General features: G+C 39.1%; 1 protein-coding gene across 1 annotated transcript in view; it reads right to left on the reverse strand.

Annotated features, from left to right (window-relative positions):
* Window positions 1–13,081, reverse strand: part of syndig1l (synapse differentiation inducing 1-like) — a 28,899-nt gene extending 15,818 nt beyond the window's left edge. The window contains exon 1 of the mRNA XM_062437578.1: window positions 12,566–13,081. Coding sequence (XP_062293562.1) covers window positions 12,566–13,081 — 516 coding nt within the window. The remainder of the gene's footprint in view (window positions 1–12,565) is intronic.
* Between the last annotated feature and the right edge of the window lie 3,771 nt (window positions 13,082–16,852).

A 16,852-nucleotide genomic window follows, 5' to 3' on the forward strand; every position in this document is an offset into this window, starting at 1 on the left:
TATTCTATGTATATTCTATGTTATTTTACAAACATTTGTTCTTTGTAAATAGTAGAAAAGGTTTTTGTCTCTTTTATAATCCACATAAGGTCAACCCAGAGATCAGGTTAAAAAATCATTAAACTCAATACATTAATAATAATAATAATAATAATAATAATAATAATAATAATAATAATAATAATAATAATAATAATAATGCATTTTATTTAAAGGCGCCTTTCAAAGCACTCAAGGACACCTTACAAGGCACATATAACACAACAGTACATCAAACAATATAAATCAGGTAACATTTAGTGCAAAGATAAAGAATAAATATGAATGTGACTACAAAGTGCATTTGTACAATAAATAAACAAGAACGTGATTGCATAGTCAGTGTGAGACAGAGTATGCCACTCTGAATAGGTGCGTTTTCAGGCGGGATTTAAAGGTGGAGACAGAGTCAGAAGGGCAAAATGTCTGGTGGGAGAGAGTTCCAAAGGCGGGGGGCAGATCGGCTGAAGGCTCTTGACCCCATGGTAATTAAGTTACAACGTCAAATAAAACATATTGGTTGCAGAATCAAATGCATCGAATGCAGATCAAACACAGCAAACAAGGAGCAACATCATGCAATATGCAATAAAAAGCAGCTTAACTAATAGTTGACCTAAAAGCTGCAGTAAAGAATGAGACTGGATTAAATGACTGGATCTAAATATTAGTAAAATCTAAAATTTTGGCATAAAACATGTTCATGCAATCATCCCTCCACATAGCAAACCCAAAGATCCAAAATCCAAATATTTCAACAACAGCGTTCATGTTGTGTCCTCTGATGGTGACTGAGATTGCCGCTGCTTTAGAGTGAAGTGGCTGACATCTATAATTTAGCAGGTAATTGATCAGTCTTTGCCTGTACCTGTTTGATGGGATATGAAAAGGCTGTATTTCATATTCACACTCAATGACAAGGTGTCAAATCAGACCCGCTAGTCTAACAGAGAGACACAGTATATAGTTCATGACTGAGAACTCCCACGATACTGTAACACTGCAAGGAGAGCATTATTCTTAGTTTATTTTTTGAATTTAAAAAAAGTCTAAATTCAACACTGGTGGACAATTGTTATATGTCTGTCCCCTAAAAAACTGCTCAGATTTGTAACATGTAATGCCCCGAAGGGCTGACATTACTCAAAACTCAGTGCATTATAGAAGCCTCTTTCTCATTATTCACTTTTTAATACTCTGAACTGCCATTGACGCAAGGATTAAAGGTGCACCAGTGATGTTTGGCAGGAAGACAATACGGTGCTGCTTTATTCATCTTTCAGAAAATGTATTCCAAACCAAGAATGAGGAGATTCTTCTATTTCCTACTAATAATTAAATGTTAGAAACATGTCTCACATACATAATTTTCTTTATATAGACTGTTGGGTCAGTTATTCAGACAGCTATTCTGGCAATCAAATTTAAAACAAAGTCTATATTGGTAAAAAATCTGCAGATAAAAAAAAGGATGTAGTTTCATAAAAGTCCTGCAGCTTTATTTTGGATTTTGTGACATTTTATTTATGACATGTTGTGAGTGGTGGTCAAATTGTGTTTTCATAACACACATCCCAGAATCCCATTCAACACACTGTGTATAGTATTACTTATGGTCTGGCATAGCAACCAGTTGCTGAAAAAATGGCGACACGCAGCAGCAGCTCTCGTGTACTCTGTGGCTTTTAACCTGTTTTTGTTGTTTTTGTCGTTACTAACACAAATTCACATTTTTAAGTTGATCTACAAGTGATAAGTTGCAACTATGCCTCACCTCAGTTTCATGGACCTTGCTGTCCTCTGGATACTTTTATTCTACTATGTGCAGACTCTGTGAGAACAGTGAACCTCTCCAGTATGGCCGGGAGTTTCTCCTACTCCTTCGCGGCTCCGGAGTGGGTGCCGTGGACTCCTCTGCAGTCCTTCCCACGGAGATCATCCGGCAGGATCATTCAGGGGACCAGAGGTGGTCATCCAAGCTGACAGGCATGAGGAAAAGGGGGAGATGCGGTGGTGTTCGCCAGCGCCTTAAAAGACAGGGTCTTTGCCGTATCCCCCTGCCAACCATTATGCTTGCCATTGTCCAATCCCTCCGAAACAAGGTGGATGAGCTTCAAGCCAACGTCAAGTTTCTGGAGGAGTATAAAAGTGCTTGCCTCTTCGCTATCACAGAAAGCTGGCCGAAGGATCACGACCCACAGTCCGATCTGGAAATCGATGGCTTTGGGGAGCCCTTTCGCCTGGATAGAGACCCAATAGAGACGGGCAAGTCACTTGGGGGTGGCTTGGCTCTCTATGTTAATCGGAAATGGTGTGGAAATGTGATTGTTATAGAGAGTCTTTGTGCCCTTGACATTGAACTTCTCTCTGTTTCGCCTAGACCCTTTTATTTGCCAAGGGAATTCACTCAGATATTTGTCACACTGGTATATATTCACCCTAAAGCTAATGTGGACATTGCTACTCGAGCTATCACTCGCGTAGTACAACGGCTACAAGCTATATCACCAGACGCACCGAACTTTTTCATGGGTGATTTTAATAACTGCAAACCAGGGAAATCTCTGGGAAACTTTTTCAAGATGGTGTCTGACTATGTGAAGGGTTAATTATTCATAAATAATCAATCTCCATCTTTCCGAACAATAAGCCATGGGTCTCAAAATCAGTAAAAAACGCTATTAATAAAAGAGACATCAGTTTTTATTCAGGTGATATGGACACATATAATGAGCTATGGAAGCAGGTCAGGAAAGAATTAAAACTTTCCAAACTGTGATATAAGGATAAGGTGGAGAACTTGTTTAGCACTGGCAGCTCATGCCCTGCATGGGAGGGGTGAAATCCTTGCTGGGGATGCAGTCTAAAAAGTGTAACATCTCCTTAAATGACAAAACCGACTATGATCTGGCAAATGAATTGAATATACATTCAAACCGTTTCAATGTCCATGATTTTAGCCATGAACTGTCTGTGTTTAGAGCAGATCAGCGCAGTCCATGTTGATAAGGGGAGGGTACAGAGACTGTTTCGGGGTGTTAAGGAGAGGAAAAGTCCAGGTCCTGATGGAATTGGAGGTCGGGTCCTGATGAACTGCGCCAAACAGCTGGCAGATATCTTCAGCTTCATCTTCTCCTTGTCACTCCAGCTCCACAGAGTCCCCCGCCTGTGGAAGGACTCGATTATTGTCCCTGTGCCCAAAAATAACTGCACTAAGACTTTGAATGACTTTAGACCCGTGGCACTTACGTCCCTGGTAATGAAGTCCTTTGAGAGGATTGTGAAAGATGATCTAATGGACACTGTTCAGGCAAACTTGGATCCTCTTCAGTTTGCGTATCGGCCGGGGTGGTGGGGTTGATGATGCAACAATCACCCTTATTAATACGATAACGTCACACTTAGATGGTGCTAAAAACTTTGTCCGTCTGCTCTTCATTGATTTTACATCCGCCTTTGACTGTATTCAGCCCCATATTTTAGCCAAGCATCTTTTAAGGGATAATGTCAATATTTATGTCTGATTTACTGGTTGTTGGATTTTGTAACTGTCAGGTCGCAACGTGTCAAGGTCAATGGCGTTTTGTCTGACGCTCTTTTCTCCTCCACCGGCTCACCTCAGGGATGCGTTCTCTTGCCACTCTGTCAGAGTTCACATGAGAAGCGTCATATTATAAAGTTCGCCGATGATTCAGAGATCGTGTCCCTCCTTAATCATGACGACCCTGTGCCTGGCCCCGTAGTGGAGGAATTCATTCAGTGGTGCAAGTCGTCTTTCCTTATCATTAATGTTTCCAAAACTAAGGAAATGATGATTGATTTTAGGAAGTCCAGTGCAGCCACCACTCCCCTGTCGGTCAATGACCAAGCTGTAGAGAGGGTCCAGCAATACAAATACCTCGGTACAGTGATTGACGACAGGCTGTCCCTTGAACATCAGGTTGAAGCCGCGTGCAAAAAAGCCAATCAGCGCATGTACTTGTTTTCGCAAGCTCAGGAACTTGAACATGTTTTATTCCTGTTTTATAGAATCTGTTCTTACATTTGCTTTTATCTGCTGGTTCGAGTCAATTAACTTGAAAAACCGCAACAGACTTCAGGGCATTGTCAATGTGTGTAGTAAAATCGCTGGTACTCCACTGACAGACATCTCCCTTTTGCACAAAACTAGGTCCCTGAGGAAAGCAAATCAAATCTTGTCCGACCCCAGTCATCCCTTGGCAATTCAAACTGCTCCCATCCGGACGCAGATTTTGTATGCCCAGATGTAGGACAGGCAGATTCAAAAATTCCTGGGTTCCAGCGGCCATTGGCCTTTTAAATAACGGATGATTCTTAGCCATCTTAAGCCATTTTAAGGTGGATTGTACTTTTGTGGATAGTTTATTTTTAATTGTAACTGTAATTGTCATTGTCATTTCTATTGTTTTGCTGATGGCTGCACCACAAAAACCCCTCGGGGACAATAAGGATATCTTGAACTTGAACTTGAAGGCGGCAAGCTGCTGAAAGCTTCTGGTCCTCAAGGTCTGAAAATGTAAGTTAATGACCCTTCTTCTCACTTATATTTTACTTTCTCTATTTAAACATTTTCCTGATGTGTTAATGGCTAGTTTAAAAACTTCTTCAATTCAGCGTGATGTTCATTTAGTAAAATAGAGTAAAATTGAAGGGCATGGCTATGTTGTGATTGTCAAGTCGCTGCCACAACGAAAGTGTTGGTTATGTTCGTTACATACCGCAACCCCAGATTAGAATAAGGGTAGCTCAGGTGTAGCTGTTGCTCTTTTAGTGTGTTTTCAGTTTATGAAAGTTAATTGTAACATTTTGGTTGCCTTGTTCAACATTCAGTACATTTTACATTTTGGCTTAAGCCTGTTTTTTGCTAGCCAACATTAGCATTAGCATTTGCGTTATCACAGTCAACTATAGACTGTAAATGCACTGTGATAACCAGGCTAGCAGCTAGCGCAAGGGTCAGATTTCCTCTCTCGTCCAAATATGGTCAAAATGCTAAACTCCATCCCAACTCTCCCGGAACTTCCGGGAGTCTCCTGCATATTAATAGTGGTTCCCTGACGCCCGCAAATTAGATACAATATCCCGGAATCTGGAACGAGCAAGCAAGAATGTGCGCTATGTCCTTTTAATGATTTTAAAGCAAATCATTATTTTATGCTGCAACCTTATATTTAATGCTCTATTATAGTATTTTATTTCTCTCTCTTTCTATGTTTCTGTACTTTGTTTTATTATTAGTGTGTGTGTGTGTGTGTGTGGGGGGGGGGGGGGGGGGGGGGGGGGTATGTATGTTTTTACTATAATTGGGTTTTATTTTTATTTCTCAAATTCCATGTTTTTTTTTGTTTTGTTTTTTCAATTTTTTCTGTTAAATGTTTGTTTTATGTAAAGCACACATACACATTGAGATGCCACTGTGTATGAAATGCGCTATATAAATAAAACTGCCTTGCCTTGCCTTGCCTAGAGAGTGATGCGTGTGTGTTTGTGTGACTATCAATGTAGTGCGTCTGAGACCAAAGCATCCAGATAGCTCTGTGTTGCTGCTTAGTAGACTAATTTTAAGGAGGTAGTTGGGCTTTTTTTGGGGGAAAAACCCATCACAAAACTATTATTTAAAGCATTACAACATGGATCTTTAAGCACAGTTCTTTGATCAATCCATTTAGGGTTTAGGGAGAGAAGGGACAATGGTCGTCATTTGAAGGACATATTTGCCAAAGATCTTCGGAACAAGTACATGTTGAATGTTGAAGTAAACAATGTTTGAAGTTAAAGGACTTATTTATGAAAGTAACTTTCCTGAATTAATTAATTTTATGAGTAGTTTTAATAATTACATTAATTATTCTCAATTATCAGAACTCCTCAAGGGCAAGTCTGTTTCATTTTCTCCTTCTATTGGACCCAGCCCCCTCACTTTGCAAGAGGCCATTTGCATGACGTATGGTGCTATGTATTACTACGTGCCAAGGGGAAGTGAAGGAGGGCACATGAAATGATTATTGAAATGCACTGAATCAGACTGAATGGCCCTTTCATTACCGCTGCATCCCAGTGAGCAGTAGGGATATGAGCACACTGCCAAGTGAGTTTGGTTGGCATGCCTACACTGGGTGAGTCTCGTCATCTTGTGTTGGACAGCACATCACAGGCTGTTATGATGGAGTGATACTGTAGGACTTTTGGTGTTAATGTAGTTATTTCTGCACAACAACTGTCTTCATTAGCAGCATTAGCATAGAGAAGAATTTCAGTGCTTGCTGAAAAAGCTTGCAAAGATACATCATCAGCTTGTGACGGTGACAAATGCCAAAACTGTGTTGTACTTTTAAAGATATTACAATTTTAAGATCCTTTACATCATTTCAATAGTACCAGCAGAGTCAAGGACAGTTGCAGGCAGAGAGTTTCTTTTATTTAAAAAGCAGCTTTTCCCCCAAAATGAAACCATTATCCCTCACTGAAATTAAAATTTAGAGAATAATATGTCATTTTATGTATAATATGTAATTTTGGTGGAGTTCCCACCAAGGCTGCTTGTGGATAATCGTTGACATTTCAGACATGACTGAATATATAAAAGTAAATTTAATATGAGCGCCAGTGAAATGTTGGGATTTCACTGCCAGAAAAAAATAATCTAATTATACATTTGAATCTTTTTTTTGGTTTGAGAACAGACAGAATTGAATACCTACCCTTCAATTGAAGGCAGTCTTTGTGCTTGTTTAGTTTGATTAGATGTTTGAGTTTGTTTTAAATGCTTGATGTCATACCTGCAATTTATATGATCCAGACACCACAGTAAAAGGACATATTTCTTCTTTTTACAGCATTTATTCAGCAATGAAGTGATATCTTTTGACATGTCATAATTTCCATTACGTTTCCAGAGCCACAGGATGCAGCTCAGAGACACACATCAAACCATGGGATAAATATCCCCAGTTAACAGAGGGGTGCCAGCTTTCAAAATCCATTGGACAAACCCGCTTACAGCTGAATTGAAATGATCCAAGAGATCGGTTTGTCATTTACTGCTAAATGAGAAATGGGATATCTCTGAAAGATTTCACTATAATATATGACACAAGCTCATGTTGAGTGTTGGAACCTTCAGAAAAGGAACAATATGTGTGCACTGAACTGGAGCATGACTGCATTTTAGATTTAATGAAGGCATAAGTGCTCATGTCTCCTTCCAATCAAACCTGGTTTGATCTAAAATGCTGCAGAGGTGAAGCAGAGGGCAGTAGGAAATATATTTATTCTAAAACTGATCTCTCTATTGATTTCCCACACAGGGCCATAATTTTAATGCTGGAGAAGATGCAAAAAAGTGTAAAATCAGAACAGCTGAGAGGAGGCCATATTATTTAAATGTTTCACATGGGCAGGACTACCACATGTTCAAATTATGTGAATATAAAATGTACTGATAAATGCAAATTTCATGCACTGAGGATAGTGTAACAGATGGCAGACAAATAGAAATGGTAGGTCTTATCCCTAGCTCAAGTGCTGTTTTTTATTCAGGTGGAAATACATGAAAATTTTAATGGACAAAGATATCCAGGGACAGCACAGCTGAGGAGCACTGTCCTTGAGGTTATAATCCTTAAATATATTCTGCCATAGCCACTAAATGTATTTCCAGACATTTACCTCTATATAGAATTTTGGATTGTTCAGTAAACATTTCATGCATTTAGTGGAAAGAATTTGAAAGACAAAACGCTTAAGAATATCGCATATAATTTGTGAACAACTATATCTACAGCAATTTACAGTGTAAAGAACATGAGCTGCCATCGTCATTTTCTTTTGTATTTCCTGCTCAAAGTGTGTTTTCTGCCCCACTCATCAATAAAAGTGTAATTTTGAACAGAACTCTGGGACTTAGCATTACTACTAGTAATCACAGGTGTTGCAAAATCAATCAGAAGGGAAGTCTTAAGGATCATCACCCTCAAGTGAGCTACCAACAAAAATGTCTTTGTGACATTGAGAAAACAGCACTGGAGCCAGGCTAAGAACAAGCCAGTTCCTGCAGGTTCGTCCACACTACTTTGATCTGGAATCTGAGTGAGCCACCATTACTTGCAGGGATGATTAGTTTAAACTAATGCTCAGACTTTGGCCTGTCTTGTTCTATCACCTTATATTTGTTATACATGTTGTAAATTTGTGAGGTGAGTACAGGTACAGAATATAGAAGATCTACTGAACACAGCACAGAAGAACTAGTCAATAGTGACGAGCCTCCCAACCTGTCATAGTTTACCACTGAGCTTCAGTATGCTGTGCACTTGCTAACACTGTCTCTCCTGCTGAGAACAGTTTCAGGCCATGGCCATACTAAGTGATAATAAATCTGAAAACACTATATATTGTGAAAATCTCCACATTGGCGTATTAAGATCAGGCTTCTGTTGTCAGACAACAAACAAGAACAAAGTAATGATTTGACCACGACACATACCTGTTAGCCTACAGTAATACCAGAACTGCAGCACTGAGAATATTGATCAGATCACTGTTTCATGCTTGCAAAATCTGACAGCATAAATTTGAACACAGGTTTACTTCAGGTCTGCTATGCTTGCATTTAAAATGATGGATCACAGTGGGGACAAGAGCCGGCTTATGTAATTTGTCCAAAACATGGATGCTTTTTCAAATAGTCACCTGCCATTGAGCAGGGAGACAAGGAAGGAGGCATGAGACAGAGGGAGGTCCTCTTTGCAAACCTCCAGTACTTACTGTCCACTTGTGGAAGCTGGAACTGATAAGAAGATGGGTGCGATTTTCTTGGTTATCCAGCAACATGGATAGACTCTGCCTTTGTGAATGCTTTGTTGGTCTCTGAAAGCATATTCTCTTTTCTTTAATCTTCTATGTGGAGGTCAGTGTGCAGAATTGCGACCTTGCAGCTGGGAGCGTTTCAGTGCTGCGCTTAGGTAGAGCTACTTCATGTCTGCTTACTAACTGCACCATTATATTTCCAATACTTTGCTCAAAGAGAATAACAATAAGTTAATGAAAAAGAGGAAGTGAGCGGCTAAAGGTGGTGGTACTTGAGAATATACAAACATATTGTACGTCTCTTATGATTCAAAGTAATAAGAGGAAAAACTAATAAAGGGAACAATCATATGGGGACGTAAGACACTTGACAGCAAGCATACATTGAGTAGACACAATTTCGTTGATTGTCAATATGAACTGATAATAGGATGTCTTGGTTTGTTTGTTTTAAATATGCAGCTAGTCCTGAACTCTAAATGTGTTTTTAGGAAACAATGTGAGGTTAAATCCAAATGGGAATGCACATTTTTTGGATTAATACCATTAACCAGTATAGTACATTAGAAGTTGGGATGAAGGGTGGGGAAATTAAAACAACATACATCTATGAAATGAAATGTATCTCTTTACTGATCCTCTGCAGAGACTATCTGATATTTACCCATACACTTTGATAATTGGAGAGTTTATTCTTTATTTAATATATCTACTTAAAATAAAACACTGTAATCCACTGCAGTAGTTTCTCTCTTTTTTCTATGTATGACGAGTTCCTACAACACCTTTCTTTTAAAAACTGCAAGTTAACGGGAAACCACCTCCAGCCGCCTGGAGTTAATAACCTTTTTATAAATTGGTGAGGTTTTGCAGTTCATTATTTTACATCATTTCCCACATTGTCTGCAACACCTGGTGAGCAGTGGCATTTCCTCAAGCCAAGTATTCCTCCACTTCTTAACTTTAAACTCTTCAATCACAGAAAGCATCTTTGTATCACAGGTATTGTTATGTGATTAGTAATATTGTACTGAATTGACATATTTGTTCTTCTATCAGCCTTTGACATGTTTTTGCTTTAGTTGTTTGCTGAGCTCCTGGAAAGCCACAGCACATAATCAGATTTATTGTCATTATTTTTCTCTCATCTAACTGCAAAGTGCTGATTTTCAGATAGCATGTAATAATATGCTTTTGAAACAGCTTTACTGTTGCACATCGCAGGATTATGATGCTTACGGATTAGAAATTGTATAAGAAGCAGATTCTGTTGAGCATTGATGGTGCATGGAGCATGATGATTGGTGAAAAACATATTTTTTATGGACACTAACTCTTCTCTCTCTGAATCAGCCAAAAGCCACTATACCTTTTCTGATTCTTCTATTAAATCAGTACAACTCACTGAGGAAGAGCTGCATATAAAGAGAACCATATGAAAAAAGTTTTACCCCGCTATGTTGAAGATTGTGAAGAAGGAGCAGGGGTTAAATCTCTGAGATAATTCCCTATTATTTTGTACAGAGGGAACACTATTTTGACGAAAACAGCAGCGCACAACATGCAGTGATAACAACATACACTCTTTAACCTTTGAGATTCATCACCACCCCACACCGTAGTAGCAAATGTTGCTCGGGTGTCATTGCTCTCAAGCTGCCAGTGAATCACAATGCTGCACCAACCCAAATCATTGTCATACTCTACCTAATAATCAAAGCAAAAGCATGAGGTGTCACTGCTGTGCAACAACCACCTTCTTCTTCAAAAGCAGAACTTCCAAACATCTCTTTACACAGCACTGAAAAACTGAACAGTTTAGCTTATACCAGACAACCACATCATCTCTTTGTGAAAAAATAATTCAGGAAAAAAACAGTATTCTGCACACATGTTATTAAAAACACTTCATAGGAACAATTATAGTTAAGTACAGTGTGTTAAAATACTCAACACATCACATTAATATCAACATCATATTAGGCATTTACTTTAATTGAGTAACAATAATTACTCATACAGTTTAGAAAAAGTCCATGTGACCTCACTTTGAAAAAATAAAAACTGTTTTGTTTGCACCATTCTGTTGCATTTTAGAAATTAAATTAATAACCAATTATAATTAATTATAACATTTTAGAATTGAACTTCATATTTCATAATAACAGCCTAAAAAAACATGTAAATATCACATTTACTTTACTTTTAACAAAAGATCCAAACATGTAATTCTAACTAAACTAAACAAACCTGCCTCTGCACACAGGGGTTTAAGTTTTTCAGCAATTGTGATCAAACTTTAATTTCAGAGTGGTTAGTTAATGTCATTACAAAACTTTTGACAACTAAACTTTGCCCTCAACCTGTTGTGTTCAACCCCTCAGGAGTAAAAACCAAACAAAATATGTGATGAACTGATAAGTAAGGGAAAACGAATGATGAAAACAAAAAGGGAAAGACTTCCAGAATGAACTGTTCAGTGTTCACGTACATACAGACTCAGGTTATAAAACATGTACATACAAGACGTAACAGAAGCAACAACACTAGCAAGTTTGTGCATATCAGTGAATGAAATTTCTTCTCCCAGGTCTTTACATTGTATCAGACTCTGGGCAGGGCGGTAGAGACCAAACTTTGTGGCATCAGTGGTCTGCTGCTGAGAGGCAACATAATGAGTCCCACTGTGTATTTTCCTCTTTACATCTCAAAACTGTCTGTGAGGCATGATGATTTTTTTTTGTGCTTATTCATTTGTGAACATGAAGCATGTGGAAAAATATGAACAATATTGAATATTTGAACACCTAGGAGGAGTACTTTCTTTTCGTATGCCCAAGATTAATATCTCTTGAGAGACAATAAAGATCAATCAAGATCAAGGAGCTTCCATTCCTTTACCGTAACTTCCATTCTCTTTTGGCTTGCAGGTTATTTGCTTGTTGGCATCTGCACATCAATGTTTTTCTCATCAATTTCTCTGAGTGAAGCTGAGGAAGTTTATGTAGAACCATTTTTTTCACCTCTGACTATTTCTGTTTTGTAATGTGAAATTAACTGTCTTTCTACCGAGTGAGCCCCCTGGCTATATGTCCCCAGGTCACGTTGCATTTCAACAGCTACATGTTTATCACAGGAATCCAGGTTAATTCCTGTGGACTTGTGGGTGAGTGTGCCTCTCAGTCCATTAGCTCCTGCAGGACATTGGTCGAACTCAACAGTCCGCCTGTCCAATCCCCTAAATCCTTTGGAGGGCTTTGTGCTATTGGCCGTGCCAGTTGAGAGTGAAATACTGTAGCTAATGCTGTAGGACTGTAGCACCTAATATCCCTGTGCAAGGCAGGCATGGGTGATTTATTATTATTATCTAACGATGAATTTTACTATAGTAAGGATTGAGGCCAAGGTCAGTGGATCTAGTAGGATTTGTGCTTGGTAAATTGTCAGTCTGATCCAGGCGTTGAGCCCAATCCTTTGGTGTGATCATACAAGTGTACACAGAACACAGGAATACAAGCACATTGCCTCTTTCTCTTGTTTAACACAAACACAGTACAGGTGGGCAAGCTTGTATTACACGGATAAATCAGCCTGACTGAATATCATACAAAATTACTGTCTGAAGCTGATCTCAGTCAAAAATCCATTCACAACAATCACAAGTTTCTTTGTTCTACATGTAAATGTTCTTTCTTACCTCATACTCCACATACTCTTCCTCCTCCACCTCATAGGAAACTGTTTGGATCTTGAGGTTTTCTCCATCCTCCAGCAGCTTCGCCTGGGGGTCCTCCGTGCCAGGCGTGTCCGGCCCTGCCGTGTTCGACACCTCCTTCTCCTTCTTCTCTGTGAAGGTGGTCTCGCAACACTCACTTTTGTATTCCTTAGCCTTGATGCTGCCGCTGTCCTCCTTGTACAGGATGAAGTTGGGCCTGTAGAAGGCCTCCACTGCCAGATGCAGCGAGGTGGCATCCAAAAGTTGCTGAGACTTCATCTTCCCATTGGTATTGTAACCTCCTCCACTCACAACATTGCCATTACTCACCTTTCCACCTCCTCCTCCTCCACCCTCACCTCCACCTCCTCCCCCGGCAAAGTAATTAATAATGTTCTCCTGGTACTGGTTATTAGGGAAGTCTCCCCCATAACCGTTGACCATGTGCTTACTGTTTTTGTCCAACAGCGGATTCTGGAGCTCACTGAGATTCTCCATAGCAGCTGGGGTCAAAAGGTGAGCAGGTGGAACTTCTCAGTGATTCTTAGCTCGAGTGAGGAATTGGAAGAGTGGCGAGTGAAATAAGTTCCTCAATGTGCAGAAGTCGGTGAAGATGGTAATGGCATTCAGCATTCAGCACTCTGAGATCTACGGAGGAAAAAAACAGCAATGCAACGAGGGAGAGGTTTTAGGTTCAGTTAAAAAAACTATTTTTATTTGACATCTGCCATCAGGTAACAATTTCCCAAATACTTTCTCACATCAGATCAAAGTTTAACAGTCATTCCCTCAGCACCGAAAACTTTTACGGCATCTTGTTTGTCAAGAGCTGCACCCTGCAGATGATTCAATTACGTTTAATTTGCTTCCTCGCTCTAGACACATACAGTAATGCACATGGACATATACGCATTCCAGAGTAGTAACTGTTATACATCAAAGCATTGCCATCTACCTTTGCATACTATCCTTCACCATCTCAGTGTGTGTGTGTGTGTGCATGTGTGTTTTATGCTTCTAATGTGATTGTTATCTGTCCAATGTTGGGGCCTTATTAGGTGTTATCAAGGTCATCGGCTGAGGCCTCCTACACATGCTGTCAAGCTCAGAAGGCTGTAATCTTCCACATCTGAGTAAATCAATGGCTATCAATTATTCTTTAATTAGTTTGACATCGGTTTGCAAATATAATTTACAATGTAAATATGTGATAAACGTTCAAAAAGGTTAAGAGCTTTAAAAAATCTTAAAAAATCAACCTTGACCCCTTAAAGGTGCAGTCTGTAGGATTTAGTGGCATTTAGCTGTGAGGTTGCAGATTGCAACAAACTGAATACTCACCCTCCACACACACACAACACAAACACAATGAACATGAAAACATGAAAGGACCTTTTTAGAGCTAGTGTTTTGGAGGTGCAACATGGCGGGCACTGTGGAAGAGGACCCGCTTCCTGTGTAGATATAAAGGGCTTAAGTTGATGAAAACGTGATGATTGTTATTTTCGGGTGATACACTAATTAAAACCTAATTGTGTGACCATTATTATTTCTGCCATGCCTGTTCTGCTAGATGCCACTGAATTCTTCACACAGCACCTTTAATTGTGGTCCTTTTAAGTTTGCACTGGTGTTGTATGTGATGTATAGTTGCAGCTATTCCATCTGTACTGAAATTCATTTTCCAGCCTAGCTATGTGGTAATAAAAGAAACGTGAACTTGAACTTGACTTTGCCCCATTTACACCTCCAAAACGTAATAAATATACAAACTATAACATGGATTGTTACAGCCTTTACAACATGTACCAGTAAGCCATTACTGATCAACATGATTTTAATACTGTTTCTATCCATACAGTGGAGTGATAATATTTTATTTGGATTTCGCTACTACAAAGAACAGACCTCTACCATATTTATGGCCCTCAATTGTCAATGTAAGATGAAACATCTACTGTACATTTAACTATAAAAGTATTACAAATAAATTATATACTTCTTGCCCTCCTAGCTGTTTCCACTCTGCAAATATAACCCTGAGTCCTCTGCTTCTCAGACATCACCCTTAACCTTTGCCTGATGAATCTGTTTTAAAATAGAAATGCCAAAAGTAGATTAATTCATGGGTCTTGACCCCAATTGTGTATGGCTGGCTTACTGCAGTTTTTCCGAACGCATATAGAAAAGGTATTTCCAACTGAAGACAACAAGATTACACATGAATCAAATTGGCATTGTGGCAGTGGGATATGGATAATACCCTGTGCACAGGGCAGTAAACTTGCACACTAGTAAACCATGTATTACCTCTCATGATTCACAATCAGCAAATACAATATTAATATTCATTTTTTCTTAGCCTTTATTCCTAACATTTTGCACCATATGCATTTATTTAAAACTAACACAAGTCCAGTAAAATAAGTCCAAATAAATAGAAATAGGCATAGCAATCATAATAATCCACCTCTAATTTTAGGATATTAAAGGGTTAAAATAATTTAAACTATTTTGCAAAGGAGGGTTCCCACTCCAGGTGTCCCAGACCCCGGACGACTGTACTGACCACTCATCAATAACTCAGCTCCACCAGCCATCAGCTATTTATTCAATGCAGCTATTTATACATCCATGATACAGAGACAGACAACAGAGTGGAGCAGAGGAGAGAGACAGAGACAGCGATGTAACCATACTACACTACCTGCCCAACCTGCATGCTGTTATTTGACAGCTGATTTTTTTTCTTCCTGAAAACAAATTATTTTTAAAGTATCTGTACGAAATAAATATTCGTAAAAACCCACTATTTGTGCTTTTTTCGAATATCGGATTCAGCTCCACCCCTAGTATGCATGGTCTTTGACGGGAGGCTTTGGAGTATATTGTCACTCTTTATAAATGCACCAATGCTCTGTCTTATAAAGGACCTCAGTTTGAGTCTTTCTTTTACATATCTTTCTTTTACCATATCTTTCCTTAATCTATTTAGGTTGTAATTTTTTGAGTCTTTCTTGGTCTTTGTAGATTTTTTTGTTCGAAAGACTTTCCATGTTTTCTTCCCCATGAATAAAATACAAGCCCCATGCTCCCAGGCTTCCTGAAGCTCAGTAAGCACCGGACAGCCAACAAAGTTTTCTTGGTTCCTCCCTCTTGGACATCCTCCTTCTGAATATGCTGACATTGTTGTTACACACCAGTGCACCATTTGGTCCATGTATAGCTCCAGGGATCACAGACTCATGCAGTTCTTCAGTAAAACTGTGAGTACTTTGATTATGAGCGAATTCTCATGAAAAAAAGAAGGTGCTGTGCTGTGCTGTGCTTGTTATCTACTTTGGATGCTACTGCAGTGTGTTTATATACTGCTGCTTTTCTCGGTCAAGACGATTGCTGACCCAGGTTCAAGCCCCATGGCACCCCCATGGCATCCTTCAGCGAAATACTGCACCTCTGCCAATTCCATGGGAGACGATTTGATGCTGAAAATTAACTGTGACTTCATTGGTGTGGGTGAGTGAATGATCCAAACTGATTCAGATGTGTACATCTTTTTTTCCCAAATTTGTAATGCTCTCTACATTATTTGTTCCACTGGGTGTCAGAGACAACTTTTACATCAAGCAAGCTCATGTCCTTGAGTTTTTTAAATGTCAAAAAGAATTTATTTTTCATATCAAAGGATACCCTCTTAAGTTAAAGGGGCTACAAATAGCATTTTAACATCAATAAATCACTGCTGCATTAATACTGAAGCAGCGCTGTGATTGCCATAATCATGTGAGACAGTTTGCAAGAGGACAAGCAACTTGTACAACTTCTTAGATTTGATAGTGTAGTTTTGCAGGAAATCTGCTGAGTTGCTTGTAAAGTTTCAAGGGACATTGGTTAAAAACAAAAAAAAGTTATTCTTCCAAAAAAGCTAAGAAAAAAAAGAAAAGAAAAAACTAAATATTTCAGTTTCTCTTTATGTCAGATATCAGCCTTGAGCCTGAGGTTTTCCACTAATGCATCAGGTATTGCAAACAGATCAATGCTAATGAATTGAGATTCACTCTGACATGGTTTGAGGAAGCAGATGTGGTGGCTATCATGCATATAGGCATAAATATCCCCCAAAGTGTTTCCCTATTTCTACCAACTCCTTCTCTGCACATAATGCTACAAGCTGACAGTGGATTACTTTTCGTGTCATTTCTTGGGGATGCACTGAGAAATCTGTTTGGTGTTGACATGCTCCCAAATCAATGCAGCTGTGTTGTGCAG

The sequence above is a fragment of the Scomber scombrus genome, chromosome 17, assembly GCF_963691925.1.
Source record: "Scomber scombrus chromosome 17, fScoSco1.1, whole genome shotgun sequence".
NCBI lineage: Eukaryota > Metazoa > Chordata > Actinopteri > Scombriformes > Scombridae > Scomber > Scomber scombrus.